Source organism: Microcaecilia unicolor, chromosome 8, assembly GCF_901765095.1.
Source record: "Microcaecilia unicolor chromosome 8, aMicUni1.1, whole genome shotgun sequence".
NCBI classification, from domain to species: Eukaryota; Metazoa; Chordata; class Amphibia; order Gymnophiona; family Siphonopidae; genus Microcaecilia; species Microcaecilia unicolor.
Window position 1 is genome coordinate 189,320,928 of NC_044038.1, and position 19,583 is coordinate 189,340,510.

The 19,583-nt window shown below is 45.2% G+C and overlaps 1 protein-coding gene across 3 annotated transcripts in view; it reads left to right on the forward strand.

The window, feature by feature from the left end:
• ASXL1 (ASXL transcriptional regulator 1) overlaps positions 1–19,583 on the forward strand; it is a 262,106-nt gene that overhangs the window by 81,816 nt on the left and 160,707 nt on the right. For all 3 annotated transcript variants that reach the window (XM_030211279.1, XM_030211281.1, XM_030211280.1), the window contains exon 3: positions 13,351–13,459. In XM_030211279.1, the coding sequence (XP_030067139.1) occupies positions 13,351–13,459 (109 nt within the window). The remainder of the gene's footprint in view (positions 1–13,350; positions 13,460–19,583) is intronic.

Genomic DNA, 19,583 nt, shown 5'->3' on the forward strand with positions numbered 1-19,583 from the left:
AGAATTGTCTACGTTGTTCTTGCACGGCCTGAGAAAAATCCTGAAAAATTAAAACATTTTGCCCTTCGCATGCCAAAGCTTCTCTTTTTATTCGGAAGCCTTGTAATATTTCAATCTTATGTCTGTAGTTAAGTATTTTAGCAATTACCACTCTGGGCGTGGCTGTGGTTTTCAATTCTTCCCAAGCGGTGTGCTTTTTCCACCACTATCAGGCCTGCCGAATCCGATAGCACTAATTCTTTCGCCAGCCAGCTTTCTAACCACGTTGTCAGGTTATGACTCTGTATTTGTTCCGTGAGGCCCACTATTCTTATATTATTTTGTCTTGATCGGTTCTCTAAATCTTCAAGTTTTGCTTCTAGCTCGGCTACTTGATAAGACGCACAATGTCTGGGGCCTGTCCCCGTGAGTTATCCTCTAGCACTAATATCCTTGTTTCTACATCTCCCATTCTGATTCCCAATCCGTCTAATCCGGTCTGGAAGTTTTCTAATTGCGATGTGAGTGCATCCCAGCGCGGCTCCAAAGCTTTATTCACCGTCGCAGTTAGTTGTGCCAGCTGCGATTCAGTGAAGACCAGCGTCGAAGTTACCGAAGACTCCGCCATTTTAGGTTCGCTGTTTCCAGTCTTAAGCTTTTCTCTTCGCGTCGATTTCTGCGCCATCACCGGGGAGGACTTTTCTATGAATTTGGCCATTAAAGGAGCACTCTTCCTTAGTCTTTGGTGAGCAAAATGTTAGAAACTATTTGCGGGTGGTGTGGAAATGGCCGGGGAATCCTGGAGCTTCAGCTCAAGGCTGCTTCCCTGCTCACTGTATCACATGATCTCCCGAGGAAGAGTCTTATGGGAATACCTTTTCCCTCCTCACCTCAAGAGAGAAGTAACCTTCCACCTGAGGGTCTCTCTTTCACTGGATTTATCAGGGAGGTGGCTTTCTGCCATCTCATTTAAGTTAGAAATGGAGGAAGAGCCCAGAGTGGAGATAGACTGTGCTGGATTACAAGTCTCCTCAGGAAGAGGTCACTGTACCAATGCACCCTGTTCTTAAGGATGAAGAACTGGGAATCGCCCCTCTCAGTGCAGTTTGCACCTAAAAATGTGGATATGCAGTGCCGTATCCAAAAGGCTCTGAGATTTGAGAGGGCTCAGCTGCCATACCATTCTCTGGTAGTCAAATCTGCTCTGAAACGAGCTAGGAGTTGCAGGACACATGCCTCTGCTGCCCCTGGTAGAGAAGCCAGGACACTGTACTCGTTTGGCAGGAAAACTTTTCAGGCCTTTATGCTTGTTGCCTGCATCCAGACCTACCAGTTCTACACAAGTCTTTACTTGCAGTCTTTGGTCTGCAAGACACTGGTCCTTGTGTATTCTCTTCTACAGGAGCAAGCCGCAGAGCTTTGCCAGGTGGTCAGCAAGCATTCAGAGTGTAGAAAATATCTGTCTGGGGTGTGTATGACGCTTTTAATATAGCGTCCAGACTCCCTGCTATGGGTGTGGGGATGTGTAGACTCATGGCTGTGTGTCTCTGACCTAGAACCGGCGGTTCAGGAGAGGTTGGTGGACATTCCTTGCCAGGATGACAACTTGGTAGAGGAGGTTGCTGACCTAAAGAAACATAAGGACAGTGGTGTGTTGGTAAATTTTTAACCACAATCTCTCTCCCCTGTCCATCTCTGCGCCCCCCCCCCCCCCCCCCCCCAATTGCAGAGCTAGCTATACCCAGGGAGAGAGCCTTGGGGGGGGGGTGTCAATGCATTACTCCGGGGGAAGATTTTTTTTTTTAAATGCTCCCAGGTTCCAATCTAATTCATGTTTAATGTGGGATAAAATGCCATAAATAAATAGATAGAGACTCTAAATGTAGAGCTTCTGATACCCATAACATGATATAAGTAATCTGGGGATTTATGTATGAGTGGTTTCTTAGAACATCATACAATACATTGTAAAAAAGAAATCTGTTATATCGCATACATTGATTCAATCCGAGTATTAAGTAACTTACTATATGTCACTACAAGGTATGACATGCCAATTAAAATTATTTAATTATTAAATAGTGCTCAGAAACTGGTGTTAGAGTTGAGCTATGAGCAGCTGTTTGATCATAACACCATCACCTCCATCACAGCACCACCCTACCTTCCTACCAATATATCTGTTGATGGTTTATTTAATACTATATTAGAATGGTACTTAGCTTTGGAGTGCTGTCCAGATGGAATACGCTGCATACATAGATTCCAACTCATATATTGGTAGGAAGGTAGGGTGGTGCTGTGATGGAGGTGATGGTGTTATGATCAAACAGCTGCTCATAGCTCAACTCTAACACCAGTTTCTGAGCACTATTTAATAATTAAATAATTTTAATTGGCATGTCATACCTTGTAGTGACATATAGTAAGTTACTTAATACTCGGATTGAATCAATGTATGCGATATAACAGGTTTCTTTTACAATGTACCCATAACATGATGTCTGTTTTAGAAGCCCTTTACCAGGAGAAAAAAAGAATCTCTGCACCAATAACAGGGTTAGGTGTCCCTATAACCAGCCCCTCCAAACGACACACTGATTACGATTTATAACAAATTACTGCTCTACCTATGAAAGGTTATTCCCTTATTATACTTCCTCTGTGTACATCCCTATGCACAAGATGGCAGTATTTACATTTTTTTTTTTTTACAGTATCCTCCCCGCCCCACCTACCTATTATAGACCTCCCTGCTCCCCCGAGCTGAAGGGTCCCGCTCCCAGCGCATACCTGAAGGCAGCGTCCCTGGTGGTCTAGTGGATTCTTCGGGGCAGGAAAGAGCCCCAGTCTTTCCTTCCTGCTGCCGGCGCTAACCCTCCTCCTGCCGCATCTTCTTTAAAATGGCTGGCGAGACTTACAAGGGCGGCCTCGCAAGACAATCTCCTTTCTCTTTCTTTCCTCCCCTCCATCCATATGCATCTCCTTCCTCTCTCTTCCCTCTCATCCATCCATGTCCAGCTTTTTTCCTCTTCCCCCTCCATGATCTATGTCCAGCATTTCTCCTCTTTCCTCCCCTCCATCCATGTTCATTTCACTTCCTCTCTCTTCCTCCCCCTCCATCCATATCCAGCATTTCAACTCTCCCCTCCAGAATTTCTCCTCTCTCCTCTAAATCCATGTGCATCTCCTCCTCTGTCTTCCCTCCCCTCCATGTCCAGTCTTTCGTCTGCCTTTTCTCCCTCTCCTCCATCCATGTGCAGTATTTCCCCTCTCTCCTTTCCCCTCCATCCATGTGCATCTTCTTCCTCGGTCTTTCCTTCCCTACAACACTTCTCATCTCTTCCCTTTCCTCCACTCCATCCATGTCCAGCATTTCTCCTGTATCCCCTCCCCTCATGTCCAGCAACTCTCCTCTCTCTCCTCCAATCCATGTCCAGCGATTCTCTTTTGCCCCTATCCTCCCCTCCATGTCCAGTGATTCTCCTCTCTACCCTGCCCTCTTCTCCCATCCATGCCCAGTGATTTTTCTCTGCCCGCCCCTAACCATCCATGTCCAGCTATTTTCCTCTGCCCTTCCCTAACCATCCATGTCCCACAATTCTCCTCTGCCCTCCCTTCCCTGTCTAGCGATTCTCCTTTGCCCCCTATCCTCCCATCCATGTGCAGTGACTCGTTCCAACCCCAGCGCTGGCTCACCTGCCCGCCCTCAGCTCCCCAATAGCCCTCCTTTCCTTCCTACCGCCACCCTGCATTTAAATCTTTTATTTTTACCTCAAGTCGCGGCGGCAGTGATAGCAGGCTCGGCTCGCCTCCAGCTTTCCCTTCCCTCTCAGTGTCCCGCCCTTGCAGAAACAGGAAATACATCAGAATGAGGGCGGGACGCTGAAAGGGAAGGGAAGGCTGGAGGCGAGCCAAGCCTGCTGCTTTCACTGCCACTGCTACTTGAGGTAAAAATAAAAGATTTAAATGCAGGGCAGCAGCAAGAAGGAAAGGAGAGCTATCGGGGAGCTGAGGGCGGGCAGGTGAGTCAGTGCTTGGGAGTCTGTGACCCTGTAGCTCGGGCAGGGGAGGAGAGGCAAGCGGGCTCGCACTCCCAGAACAACTGGCTCCAGCACACCACTGCATACGGACACCATCCAAATTCTGCCTCGGCATCCTCTTCCTTAAGGAGGTTTTAGAGTGGGCCTAGATGACGAACTTATTCTCAAATGTGTAGGTTCCCGTTGCTTTTCCACTCTGTCCAGCAGCCCCAGGACCAGCATTCTCAGCCTCGCCAACACCGTCCTCAGAAGCTTCAGCTGCCACCCAAGTTGAAGCAATGGACAAGCTTTTGACTAGCTCCAAGAGAACATAGCCGCACTGAAAGCAACCATCCCAGACAGCCTGCCGGTAAGGAGGGTTCTGAATTTTTTCCATCACAGGTGGCCCCTTATAACCTCCAACCAGTGGATTATTCAAACGGCCTGTCTCTGTTACACCCTGCATTGGCATCAAAGACTACCAAAAGCATTGTCACTCAGCTCCCACCACAAACAGGTACTTGAAGAGGAAATCTCTGCTCTTCTACAGGCCAGTGCAGTCAAATCTATACCACCAGGGGAAGAAGGTAAGGGATTCTATTCCAGGTAGTTCCTTGTGCCCAAGAAAATGGGAGGATATCATCTCATCCTAGACCTAAGGGCCCTGAACAAATTCCTGTTCAAAGAAAAGTTCAGGATGATTTCCCTGGGCACTCTTCTCCCCATGATTAAGGAAAACAATTGACAATGCTCTCTGGAGTTAAAGGATGGCTATACCCACATTTCGATATTTCCCATTCAGAGGAAGTATCTCAGATTTCGAATAAGGAAACACCACTACCAGTATCGCATACTGCCATTTGGCATCACATCAACTCCCAGGGTCTAGCGGTAATAGCAATGTATCTACACAGGCTGGGAGTGTTTGTGCTTTCCTATCTGAACAATTGGCCGGTTAAGATCACATCACAGGAGGGGGCGTCTGTGTCAAATGCGCCTGTCTTGGTGTTGGAGTTACTAGGGTTCATCATAAACTACCCCAAGTCCCACCTTCTCTCAGTACAGCGATTTGAATACATAGGAGCTTTGTTAGATACATTGTAGGTAGGCTCAGGCTTTTCTTCTACAAGCGAGAACAGAGACTTATCAGTGCTCATCTCACAAGTCTAAAGCAGCAAGTAGGTTGCAGCTCTGCAAATGTTGAGATTGCTGGGATACATGCATGTCATGCCCATGACCCTAGCTTCCCAGTGGTCTTAGGCGGCTGGGAACCTGGTGGATGTCACCCAGATTCCTCCAAAGTTGACTCGTGCCCTTCTCTGGTGGACAATTGGACGTATTTGACTGTGGGACTCATTCCAAATTCCACCTCCTCAGAAGTTGCTAACAATGGATGCATCCAACTTGAGATGGGGAGCTCATGTATATGGACTTCATACCCAAGGGAACTTGGTCTGCTCAGGAAATGGGCTTCACACCCTAGGAAATAGATCTTCATATCATTCTTGTTCTGAGGGCTATTTGGAATGCTCTAAAGGCTTTCAGAGATCAGCTGCAAAACCAAATCCAAACGGACAGTGAGTTGCAGTGTTTTATGTAAACAAGCAGGGGTGCACGGGATCCTTACCCCTTGTGTCAGGAAGCAGTGGGCCCTTCTTCATGGGTCAGACCTGCGAGCCACATACCTCCCAGGAAAGGACAACTGCCTGGCGGATAGACTGAGCAGGGTTTTGCAATATGTCTTCTCAATATGGCTGTAGCCTACAAGATCTAAGAGTAGGGTACCTCCTCGGTGGATCTCTTTGCCACTCAAATCAACAACAAAGTCCCCCAGTTCTGTTCCATGCTCAGATCACATGGCAGACTAGCATCAGATGCCTGTCTCCTACATTGTGGGGAGGGGGGCGGGGTATATTCCTCCAATACCTCTCATAGAGAAGACTTTACTGAAAAGCAAGCCCTAGGGAATTACGACCCTAATCGCACCTTACTGACACAGGCAGATCTGGTTCCCTCCTCTTTTCTCTTCTGGTTTTATCCTCTGAAGATCTGTGGAGATTGGACTGTTCCATCTCTTCTTATATAGAACAAGGGGTCTCTTCTGCATCCCAAACTCCAATCCCTGGCGCTCACAGCATGAATGTTGCGAGCATAGAATTTGAAACCTTGAATTTGCCGCAGGGTGTATCTTGCGCCTTGCTGGCTTCCAGAAAAGACTCCAATAAGAGGTGGTGGTCTTTTATGTTAAAATCTGTTTATTCACTTGAAGAGCAAATAGTACATGCATACTGTTGCCATTCAATAACAATAACAGTACAATCAACAACTGCCACTGCAGCAAATATCAAATAATTTTACATTTTATCCCCACGCAGCCCTCCTCCCCCACCCTCCGTAAGCCCTCTTATAACGGTTACTCAACGTTGTTGTATATAGCTTCTCTTCCCCACCCTCCCCCATCCCACCCCACCCAACTCCCTCTACCCCTTTGAATCATAAGAAGGTTTTCAATTTACTAGTCTTTCCAATATATCCTCGTGGTTCGGTAGATTATGCACCATGGTAGCATCAATTCCTGTCACTAAATAGCTGCAATTAGGGTTCCATGTGGTAAATATCATTAATCAAATGAGAGGTTTTTGTCTCTTCTCACCTCTCATTCTCCTGTTTAGCCCTGTACTTGGATCCCTCTTCTCCCCAATGAGATCCCCATGATCAACATATTAATTAACTAATCCCCATAAAGAGAAAAAAATAAAAATACTATAAACCATTTAATAGTAAACTTCGCGCATGTAACGACAGGGTCTGAATGCAAGGTCTCCAAATTTCCAGAAAACGTGTTTTTTTCTTTGGAGAAGGTCCCACCGCCCTACGTTCATGTAATAATAAATCATGAAATCTGTTTCTCCAATGCCAGAACTCTGGTGGGTCCACACTCAACCACCCGTTCAGGATCAATTTTTTCCCCATCAGGCAGGCTTTGCGGATCAGTTGCTTCTGACTTCCTCGTTGGAGGGCAAAGAGCTCATTTTTTTTTTTTGTTACATTTGTACCCCGCGCTTTCCCACTCATGGCAGGCTCAATGCGGCTTACATGGGGCAATGGAGGGTTAAGTGACTTGCCCAGAGTCACAAGGAGCTGCCTGTGCCTGAAGTGGGAATCGAACTCAGTTCCTCAGGACCAAAGTCCACCACCCTAACCACTAGGCCACTCCTCCACTCCCCAAATATAATCCCCATAGAAGTGAAGTTGATCCGAGACTTCACTAAACTCTCCATATACTGTATTATTCTTTTGCCAATACTTTTGTACAACAGGGCAGTCCCAGAGACAATGATAAAGTTTGCTTTCCCGCAGCTGACATTTTGAGCACAGCGGATCTGGCGCCCCTCCCATCTTAAATACCTGTGGTTTGGTCATGTAAGCTCGGTACAAGATTCGGAATTGACATTCCCGCAATGTTGCATTAATTGAGATTTCAGGTATACGGGACACCAACTTTGTGTAATCTGACGCCAAGATGGGTTTCTGCATATCCCGTGCCCAACGTGCAATAAGTGCTTCTGTATTTCTCTGTGGGCACATTACCCATAATATCTTGTGCAGGTCCGATATTGATAGCCGCTCCCCAGGTTACTGCCTTGAAAAATTCCCTGATTTTTTTTCCCATGTCCACTATTTAACTTTTCCATGTCTAGGGACCAAGTATAATGAGCTAGTTGCTGATGTGCGAATTCATGGCTGATAGTTATACCCACCCCCAACGCACCCAGATTTTAACAGACCTCCTCTTGTCCCCAATACATGTTCCAACCCCGTAATTCCCTGAGATGCCCACCTTCGGAACACCTTGTTCTCTGAACCAGGCGGAAATGTGGGGTTGCCTTGTAGTGGCAAGACATCCGATATATCCTCTTCCAGCCCCCAATATCTATTTAGATCTCTCCAAATCACCCGCATTGGTTCTAATAATAGGCTTCCCTTAAATTTATTCGGCACCATAATCCGCGGACCATGGAGTAAATAATGTATATGAAATGGCGCTGTTCCAGCTTCTGCGGAGTGAAATCCTGTCTAACAACCAGTCTCCCAGGTGTCTCAACAAGCACGCTTGGTTATATTTTTTAATATCTGGGAGACCTATACCCCCCATTTTCCAAGAACCGACCAGCATTTCCAGGGGCACCTTTGGCTCCCCCCCCACTAAATAAACTGCCTTAAATACTTGTGAAATTGCTTGATATCTTTGTTTCTCAACCGCAGCGGCAGAACTTGTAATATATAGAGCCACCTGGGGAATTCTGCCATTTGAAATAGCTGGACCCTCCCATGCAAGGTAAGCGGTAATACTGCCCATTTTTGCAGCCTATTCCTCATATTATCCAATAACTTGGTGAAATTAAGATTATAGAAAGCCGTTGTTTTCATAGCCACCTGTACCCCTAAGTATGTAAAACATTCCTTGGCTCACTTCAATGGAGATTCTTCCCCCCATTCTGTCCGCACTTTATCTATAGCTGTTAATGCCAGAGATTTTGAAAACTTTATTTGAAATCCGGCAAAGTCTCCGTATTCCCGGAACAATTCCAACAGGGCTCCTAGGGACTTCTTGGGGGTCTGTAAGATTCACCAGTAAATCATCCGCGAACGCGGATATCTTAAATCCGGCCGAACCCCATGTAACTCCTGCGATTTCCGGGTGAGACTCAATCTCTCTTATCAGTGGATCCAGCGCCAGAACAAACAGTAATGGAGAGAGAGGACACCCCTGTCTCACTCCCCTCCGTATCGAAAACGTCGGCGATCTTTCACCATTAATCCATATAAACGCTTGGGGGTTTGAGTAGAGAGCCCCTACCACATTCCTGAAAAATCTCCCAATACCTACTCTCTGCAGGACTTCAAACATGAACTGCCATACCACCCAGTCAAACGCCTTCTCCGCATCAAAACTTACTAGCAGAGAAGGCTGGCCCTTCTCTTCCACTCTCTCTAAGGAAGTGATAAGAGCCCTTACGTTACTTACCACTGATCTACCCTTTACAAACCCCACTTGCGGTGAGGCCACTAAGTCTGGAAGCGAGGTGATGGTCTTTTAAATGGCGGTTTTCTGTGTGAAGATGAGACCTTAGATCTCCTCATACACAAAAACCTGCTTGAATACCTCGTGTAACTCTCCGAGTCTGGTTTGAAAACAAACTCTGTAAGGGTTCATCTGAGTGCGATCAGTATCTCCATCTGTGTCATGGGATCTTAGCATTGTCCTCACCCAGCTGATGAAAGCTGCTTTTGAGTTGCTTGATTTGTTTGATCCACTGTGTTTCTGGTAGCGGTCACTTCAGCTTCTAGGGTTTGTGAGCTTCAGGCCTTAGTAGCTGACCCACTTTATGCTATGTTTCACCACAATAAAGTAGTTCTCCACATACATCCTAAGTTCCTGCCCAACCTGATGAGTGTACTGCATACCATAGACTGCAAGCGAGCCTTGGCCTTCTATCTGGAGCGGATTAAAGCCCATAGACAGTCCACCCAGCTTTTTGTTTCTTTTGACCCAAAGAGGACAGAAGTAGCCATTAGCAAACACACAGTTTCCGCTAGCAGTTTGCATCTCCTGTACTTATGCCCAGGCTGGACTTGCTTTATAGGGTCATGTCAAGGCTCATAATGTCAGAGCCGTGGCTAAATATGTGACTAAGAAATAAAGGTTGTTAGCTCTGTTGGGTTATTCTATATTTGTTACATCCTAAATATACTGTAGTCTAGTCTTACTGTAATCCGCGCTATAGAAGTGATTTATAGTAGTAGTAGTAGAACTATGCAAATGGAATTAGCGGGCTATAAGAAATTAGCTGTAACTCTAACTTTCACATCTTATTATAGCCTTGAGGAGGATACCTGATGAGACAGCTGGTTTGGGCAAGGCGTCTTGCAGAATTTGTTTGGTGTCTAGACTCCAACTCTACCCACCTAGGCATAGTTTTCTTTCTGTTCCAGGCTACACATCCACAACTAGTAAACAAAACAAATTATTTCAGGTTGTTTGAATAACAGGCCTTGGTGTTTCAAATCTCTATTGTTCGAATCTCTATTGGTGAGCCTGGTAGCTAGGGATTCCCAACTGAGGGCCAGATGCACTAAACTCAACGAGCTATTAACGAGCAAGTAGTAAACCGTGGCATGCACTAAAGGCTTCTCTGAGCCATTTTCCGATCACGGTAGCAGCTAACGAAAACGGAATGCAGTACTACTACTACTATTTAGCATTTCTATAGCGCTACAAGGCGTACGCAGCACTGCACAAACATAGAAGAAAGACAGTCCCTGCTTAAAGAGCTTACAATATAATAGACAAAAAATAAAGTAAGCAAATCAAATCAATTAATATGTACAGGAAGGAGGAGAGGAGGGTAGGTGGAGGCGAGTGGTTACAAGTGGTTACGAGTCAAAAGCAATGTTAAAGAGGTGGGCTTTGAGTCTAGATTTAAAGGTGGCCAAGGATGGGGCAAGACGTAGGGGCTCAGGAAGTTTATTTCAGGCGTAGGGTGCAGAGAGACAGAAGGCGCGAAGTCTGGAGTTGGCAGTAGTGGAGAAGGGAACAGATAAGAAGGATTTATCCATGGAGCGGAGTGCACGGGAAGGGGTGTAGGGAAGGACGAGTGTGGAGAGATACTGGGGAGCAGCAGAGTGAGTACATTTATAGGTTAGTAGAAGAAGTTTGAACAGGATGCGAAAACGGATAGGGAGCCAGTGAAGCGACTTGAGGAGAGGGGTAGTATGAGTAAAGCGACCCTGGTGGAAGACGAGATGGGCAGCAGAGTTTTGAACCGATTGGAGAGGGGAGAGGTGACTAAGTGGGAGGCCAGCAAGAAGCAGATTGTAGTAGTCTAAACGAGAGGTGACAAGGGTGTGGATGAGGGTTTTGGTAGAGTGCTCGGAAAGAAAGGGGCGGATTTTACGGATGTTGTAAAGAAAGAAACGACAGATCTTGGCGATCTGTTGGATATGAGCAGAGAAAGAGAGAGAAGAGTCAAAGATGACCCCAAGGTTTCGAGCTGAGGAGACAGGGAGAATGAGAGAGCCATCAACAGAAATAGAAAATGGGGGGAGTGGGGAGGTGGGTTTGGGGTAAAAATGAGAAGCTCGGTTTTGGCCATGTTTAATTTCAGGTGGCATTGAGACATCCAGACAGCAATGTCAACAAGCACGCTGAGACTTTGGTTTGAATGCAAGGTGAGATATCAGGGGTAGAAAGGTAGATTTGGGAGTCATCAGCATAGAGATGGTAGGAAAAGCCATGGGATGAGATTAATGAACCAAGGGAAGAAGTGTAGATAGAAAAGAGGAGGGGACCAAGAACAGAACCCTGAGGTACGCCGACAGGCAGAGGGATAGAAGTAGAAGAGGATCCACTAGAGTGAACACTGAAGGTGCAGAGGGAGAGGTAGGAAGAGAACCAGGAAAGGACAGAGCCCTGGAATCCAAGTGAGGACAGGGTATCGAGGAGTATGCTGTGATCGACAGTGTCAAAAGCAGCGGAAAGATCAAGAAGAATGAGGATGGAATAGAGACCTCTGGATTTAGCCAGTAATAGGTCATTGGAGACTTTAGTAAGCGCAGTTTCGGTTGAGTGGGTCAAGAATAGCATGTGAGGAGAGAAAATCAAGGCAGCGGTGGTAAACAGCACGCTCAAGTAATTTGGAGAGAAAAGGGAGGAGGGTGATGGGTCGGTAATTAGAGGGACAAGTAGGGTCGAGTGAAGGCTTCTTAAGGAAAGGTGTGACCACAGCATGTTTAAAGGCAGTAGGGGCAGTTGCAGTGAAAGTGAGAGGTTGAGAATGTGACAGATAAAAGGAATAAGAGCAGGTGAGATGGCATTAAGAAGGTGGGTGGGAATGGGATCAGAGGAACAGGTGACACATTTTGAGGAAGAAAGGAGAAGTGTAGTTTCCTCCATAGTAACTTCAGGAAAGGAGGAAAAGGAATGAGGGGAAGGGACTAGTGGAGGGGAGAGGTGGCGAGGTAGAGAATTCAAGGTTTATCTTTTGAACCTTGTTGTGAAAGAATTCAGCAAGGGTCTGAGGAGATAATGAAGGGGGAGTTGGGGGAGGGGCACCTTGAGGAGAGTTCAATGTGGTGAAGAGAAGTCGAGGGTTAGAGCCAAGAGAGTTGGTCAGTTGGATATAATAATCCTGTTTGGCGCGTAAAAGAGCAGATTGGAAGGAGGTCAGCATGAACTTAAAGTGTAAGAAAACAGCAAGGGCCCAAGATTTCCACCAGAGGCGTTCGGCAGAGCGGGTACAGGAACGTAGGTAGCGGATATTAGAAGTCAGCCAAGGTTGGGGTTTTGTGCGTCTTATAGGGCGGGTCATCAAAGGTGCAAGAGTGTCTAAGGCAGAGGATAGAGTATTGTTGTAAGAAGAAACAGCCTCGTTGACAGACGTGGATGGTGCCGCAGTAGAGAGGAGGTTTGAAACATGGGAGCATAATGCTTTGCTGCTCTGCGCATGCTCGACCGGCCGACTGTTTTCCGAGGAAATAGAGGATGCAAGTGAGCTACAACGAGCAGCTCATTTGCATTCCATTTCCTTGATGCATGGCTGTTCCCTACCGATTCGCTATGGAATCGGTAAGGGAACGGCTCTTCCGAGGACTTTAGTGCATCTATTCCTGAGAAATACGACGGCCTGCTTGTCCTCAGAGAAAGTAAAGTTACTCACCTGTAGCAGATGTTCTCTGAGGATAGCAGGCCAAGTATTCTCACATACCTAACACACTTTCGCCTTGGAGTTGAAGTTTTTAACTTTTTACAATGACTGACAGACCTGTGCTCATGCATTGGGCAGGAAGGCACCAGCACATTAATGGTAGGACACTGCTAGAAAGTTCTTTATCTCACCAGTCGGAGTCCATATTGGTCTCCATCGAATGATGTCACCCAGCTTTCGAATGCTTGCCCTGCTGTTCTCAGAGAACACCACCTGCTACAGGTGAGCAATCTTTTTGGTTTTTTGAATGCATGTTGTTTGTGGCTTATTTTGTTATCCTTGAAGTGTATTGTTGCTTCTTTGCCATCTTGTGTCTTCAGTAAAAATATTCAACTATAAACATAACACTATGATTAGAAATTTAATTATTGAGCTTTAAACACTCATTTGTTAAATGATAAAATATATATCCTTGAAAAACTGATGTTGTGCCTTGTCAGTGTGCCATGAGATGAAACAAATTTGAAATGCACTGCAGTAGTTAGTTAAAATATGCTGTTTGTACATTTGATTAAGAAGTTGACTGCTTGTTGCCTGTGATTTCTTGATCTCCTTACCTGCCTCTGGTATCTTGCTTGCAGTGGTGCTTCTCCCTTAGCTTGCCTGAATGCCATGTTACACTCCAACTCACGCGGAGCAGATGCAGTTTTCTACAAGCTGCCAGGACGCATCAGTCTTTTCACTCTGAAGGTAGGGGTAAAACTTGTTGCTTTGATGTGCTTGGGCACAACTAAAAATGTTAAGTTGGCAGTAAAACTTGCATTCCCTACAAAGGATTGTTTTATTTTCCTCATTTTTATGCTTTGCCAAAGGTGAAGTTTTAACTTTCTGAAAAGTTCTCTATTTGGGAGTACATATTGTAATGGCTGGAAGTGATAAAATGTATTTGTTATTAACATGTTTCATCTAGAGCATCAACACAGCAAATGTGAAGAATTATATCAGAATAGGGCATCTTTGAAATAGGCAGGTTAGCTATGATTTGCATTCTTCTATCTGTAAGTGTAAAATTATTAGTATGAAATAACTACAGAGAAATGATAAAGACCAACAGAAGTTAAAATAGAACTAGAAAGGTGAACCTGGAAGGAAATTTATCTTCTTTCTCAGTTGAAGTGGGCTTTTACTAGACCATTTTCTAAGGAGCTGGTATATAGAAGTTTTAAATTTTATACTGGGTGCAGGTATGTAAATTTACTCTTATCGAAAGTTTTAGAGAATGAGGTTCTTCAGCAGTTCATGAGAACCTATGAGGAAAATATGGAAATTGATGGGAAACAAGTTGGATTTAGAGTTTTCCATACTACTGAAATATTGTTGACTATATTGAAGCATTTGGGGGTGGTCCAGATGCAGCACTAATCATTTTGGATTTGAGCACTGTTCATTATCCATGATAACATTTTGCTGGGAAGATTGGCAGGGATGGAGTGGAGGGACCTATTATACAGGTTTGCTTATTTGTTTGGAGATAGAACTCATTATCCAAGGACAAGCAGGCTAGCTAATTCTCACGTTGGTGACGTCATCCATGGGGCCTGGTGCGGAAATGCTGCCCAGCATACTCTTTAAAAGCTTGTGGCAGCACTCCTATTGCACATGCGCTGGTGCCTTCTCAACCAAGTCAAGAGCGCAGGACCAATTAGTTTTCTTTCATTCGCTACTCCTCAGTGTCATTTTTGTTCCTTCAAATATTTTTGGTGCCTTCCTTATGGGATATAATTCCCTTTATTCCCCCTATTCTTTTAGTCATTTTTGGCCTGTTTTTAAGTTTTATTTTTTAGGGACTTACAAGGCCCTCTTAGGCCTGAGCATTGGCCAGGTACTATCCCTTACTTTTTTGGTGGTTTCCCCCACCCCCCCCCTTTTTTTTCCATCATCAAAGAGTTGTTTGATTTAGCCACAGCTGCTTTTCCTTCCGTGCCATCAAAGTTTCCCAGTGGCTTTAAGTGCTGTGCTTGCTGCAGTCGGATCGTCTGTAGGGCAGACATCAGTTCCTGGTATAACCAGTGTTTGGGACCACACCATAATTCTTCTAACTGTATTTTTTTAAATTATTTTATTTATTCATTTTATATTACATTTATGTCCAATACATAAATGGGAAAGAAAAGAGAAAATATCAATTAAAACAAACATTATGGAAAAATATCATCTTTGTTAGTCCACAGTTGGGGGATCCAAGATCAGGAAAACAATCTCAAAGAAAAAAATTTTCTGAGGTAGGAAGGTTAATCGGTAATTGCAGCCAGTACAGTGGTAACTTAAAGGAAGTTGCTGCAGAGGATTCTTCATCTGTTCTTTTAACTCCACAAACTCTTGTAATTTCCTGGGTTCAACAAATAAGTAATCAGGAAATAAAACACAAGGGAATCGCTCTAGGAAGGTCCCACCCAGGGCATTGATTCTTGACTTAAAAGCCAAGAGTTCACACTTCCTAGTCTGCAATTCCCTTGATATGTCGGAAAATAGTCTTTTTTTGGGTTCAAAGATAAATATATCAGCCATATGTCGGAAATACAATTTCAAACATTGTTCCTATCTAAATCAAAGGCAAAAGTCACTAATAATATAACTCTATATACAGGGGTATTTTAGGAAAATTTATCTTTCTCAAGTTATTTTTCCTTGGTTCTCCAGAAGTTCCAATTTTTTACAAGAAACATAAATTGTCCTTCATTACCAGGTTAACTGATTTTCATAGAGAAACCATTTCCGAAATCAAAGTCTTTATTTTTTATCTTGGACTACCACTTTGTTAGATACGTATTGATATAATCACATATTTATTCCTAAAAAATTTTTGACATCTGAAGAAGAGAGTTATTCACACTCTGCAGCACTTCCCATAGTGCGTCCATTGTGACATTGTTTGGCTTCACCAGGTCCAATTTCTCCACAGATACTGCTCCAGATATCTTCGGGGGGGGGGGGGGGGGGGGGGGGGGGGAAGAGCTCACTCTCCAATCCCCCAGTTGGTTTATTATCCGGAGTCAATGCTGCGCCAGGACCTCCTCGGATCACGTGAAAATCCTAACCCACCGGGCGTTTCCACTGTCGACCTCCATAGCGAAGCGTTACTGTTTCCGGGTCTTGGAGAGGCCATGCCAACAGGGGGTCTCAAAGTCACTCCCTCTCCGCTGAGTTTCGGCAATAAAGCCTTGCTGTTCCCCGAAGCAGGAACCGATATCCCTGACGTTATGACCCCGAATCTCTCCAAAGTAGACTGAGAAGTGGTGGGAACCCCAGCCGTGTTCGAGGAGAGCAACACCACGGCTTTGCCTTTCTTCTTCCCCATTCTCTGGGGAGCGCGCCTACTTCTTCAGGTATTCTGGTGTAAAACGGGAACTCAACTAACGTAAATCCTCCCTCGACACCATCTTGGATCCTCCAGTTTGGGACACTCTTTGTCTGGCTTCTCCTCAGAGGCCTGTCTGATATGGGTAACCCTTCAGCATAGCCCTCTGAGTCATTGATACACGGAAGCCCTCCACCACTTACAAGGTGGTGTCCCTTCGGAGGGGCTTCTAACTGTATTCGGCAGATTCCACCCCCCCACCCCCCCCCCCCCCCACCCCCCGGAGCAGGCCTATCTCTTCACCAGTTAGCCAAGCAACAGAAGGCTTGTCACAAATTCAGAGTTCACCTGGGGGCATACGATACCTTGTCTCCGACTTAGACCCAGCGTCCCACAGAGATTGGCAGACGCCATTGCCGTGGAGATAACATTTTTGGAGAGATGGTGTAAAGAGATCACAGACCTCATTTAGAAACACACTGATACCATTGATGCTCTCTCTCAGCGGGACTCCTCTTGCTCCCTCCTTTTCTGGGAGGTTTTTGGGCAAGTTGAAGCAAGGTGCTTACTACTCTCAAAGGTGAAGGTACACTCCTTGCGCACTCATTCTCGTCAACAGCGTGTGCTAAAGGCTCAGCCGGCTCCCCAGTCAAAGAGCTTTTGACTGGCTCCAGCAGAACACAGCCACTGTAAAAGTATCTGCGTGAGATGTCCTTCCAGTCAGAGGGAGGCTTGAGATTTACATAGTAACAGTAACATAGTAAATGATGACAGATAAAGACCTGTACAGTCTGCCCAACAAGATAAACTGATATAAGTTCTGAAGCTAACGTCAAAACCCCTTAAAATTTACACTCCAGCCCATCCATATCTATTTAGTCACAATCAGGGAGTAGACCGTAGAAGTATACCGAGCACCGGTTTTGTTTCCCAATTACCGGCGTCGCCACCTAATCTCCGCTAAGATTCCGTGGATCCATTCCTTCTAAACAGGATTCCCTTGTGTTTATCCCAAGCATGTTTGAATTCCATTACCGTTTTCATCACCACCTCCCGTGTGAGGGCATTCCACATATCCACTACCCTCTCTGTGAAAAAATACTTTCTGACATTACTCCTGAGTCTGCCCCCCCTTCAACCTCAATTCATATCCTCTAGTTCTACCGCCTTCCCGTCTCCAAAAAAAAGTTTTTGTGGATTAACACCTTTCAAATATTTGAACGTCTGTATCATGTCACCCCTGTTTCTCCTTTCCTCCAAGGTAAACATGTTCAGGGCGGCAAGTCTCTCTTTGTACGGTTTGCAACACAAATCCCATACCATTTTTGTAGCTTTTCTTTGCACGCTTCCAGTCTTCTTACATCTTTAGCAAGATACGGCCTCCAAAACTAAACACAATACTCACCAACGACTTGTAGAGGGACATCAACACCTCCTTTCTTCTGCTGGTTATGCCCCCTCTCTATGCAGTCTAGCATCCTTCTGGCCATGGCCGTCGCCTTGTCTCTTCAGCTTTAGATCCTCAGACACCAACACCCCAAGGTCTCTCTCCTGAGTCAAGCTTACTAATCTCTCCCCTCCTATCTGGTATCTCTCTTTCGGGTTTCTGCGCCCCAAGTGCATCACTCTACACTTCTTGGCAGTAACTTTTAACTGCCAGACCCTCGACCATTCTTTATCATTCGGAGATCCCTTCTCATCGTTTCTACTTGGCTATTTTTGTGTCATTTTTTCCAAGAAAGGTGATTCCTTATAACCTCGGACCAGTGGGTACTTCAAAATAGTCTGTCTCAGTTACGCTCTTCATTGGTGGACGAGACCACTGAATTGCCCCCCTGAGAGCAACTTACATCAGCTCTTGCAATAGGGAGGTATTTGTAGCGAAACTCTCCGTCCTTCTAAAGGCCCATGCAGTCAATCCACTAGGAGAAAAAGGTTTGGGATTCTATTTCAAATACTTCCTTGTTCCAAAAAAGAGTGGGATGCGCACCATCAAGAACTAAGGGCCCTGAATAAATATCTAGTCAAAGAAAAGTTCAGGATGGTTTCCCTGGGCACTCTTCTCCCAATGATTCAAGAGCAAAATTGACTATGCTCTCTGGATTTAAAGGATGCATACATGCATATCCCAATACTTCCAGGCCACAGGAAGTATCTCATTTTTCAGGTAGGAACACGTCACTTCCAGTACTGTGTTCTGCCATTTGGCCTCGTGTCAGCTCCCAGGGTTTTTACCAACTGTCTAGCAGTAGTTGTAGTGTCGTTACGCAGACTGGGAGTTTCTGTTTTCCTACCTGGATGATTGGTTGGTGAAGAGCACGTTGAATGAAGGTGCTTAGGAGTCTGTACAGAGAACTGTTTGAGTGCTAGAGCTACTAAGGTTAGTTTTAAACTACCCCAAGTCCTATCTACTCTCTGTTCAGCAATTGGAGTTCATTGGAGCCCTGCTCGATCCGGTGGAGGTGTGGCCTTTTTCTGTTCTTCTACCTTCTGTGTCTCTGCCTCTTTAAATCTTTGTCTTTCTCTTACGTCGGCATTCTTCGGTTCAGGACTATGTCTGCCTGTTTTTGTATGGCTTTAGTTTATTATCCTTCTACTTCGCTGTTTTCTTCCTGGGACAAGCTCAGTGCCTTTGTTTTTGAGCTCTCTGTTTCTTATTTCCCCTCTGATACTCCTAGGTGACTTATCTTCCCTCTTCAACATTCGCTGATGATTTTCTCTCGCTCACTCAGAGTATTGGGCTCATCCAGCACATTAACTTCCACACTCATGCTCTTGGCAACACTCTAGATCTAGTTTTTTCTCTGCCCTCTTCAACATTAGGCCTCTCTCATTTTGAAAGTTTTCCAGTCCGATGGTCTTACCATTTCTTTTTGGCTTGCCACCCCACTCTGATCCTGAATGCTGCCGCTCGGGATAAGATCAAACTTGCTTTAAACCACCTTCAGTCTCCATCGCATGATCTCCCATTGTCAGATCAAGTATCCATGTTTAACAGGTCTTTAACTGTCATCCTTGATTCTGCTTTGCTGTTAAAACACCAGCTTTTTGTTCTTCATAGTCATCTGCACCCTGGTACCATTCTGGCCTCCACCTCCTTAAATGATGCCTGCGCAGTGAGGCGATGAGGTGGCATAAAATCTGCAGCGCTGATGCACACGACCGCTTCAAACTTAGATACGCCGAATATCTCGCTGCACTCCACAATACTAAGAGAGTTTTATTACAAAGCAATTAGATTTGCTATTAACAAACCGCAGAAGCTATTTCAAATCTTCAAAACTATTTCCATGCCCAACCTTCCCTCCCCTCTTCTCTTTCAGTTCTTTACTTCTGTTGACTTGGTCGCCTCATATTCATTCTTCGATTGTCTCTTCAGGAGTCCCAGGTAGACAGAATTAATCAACTTTAGATAGCACCATTGCCGGTACTACCACCTGTAGTTGTGATTGCTCAAAAAAATGTTTTTTTAATTGGCAAATGATTTTTAATTTTAAAAACAGCTTCTGGATAACT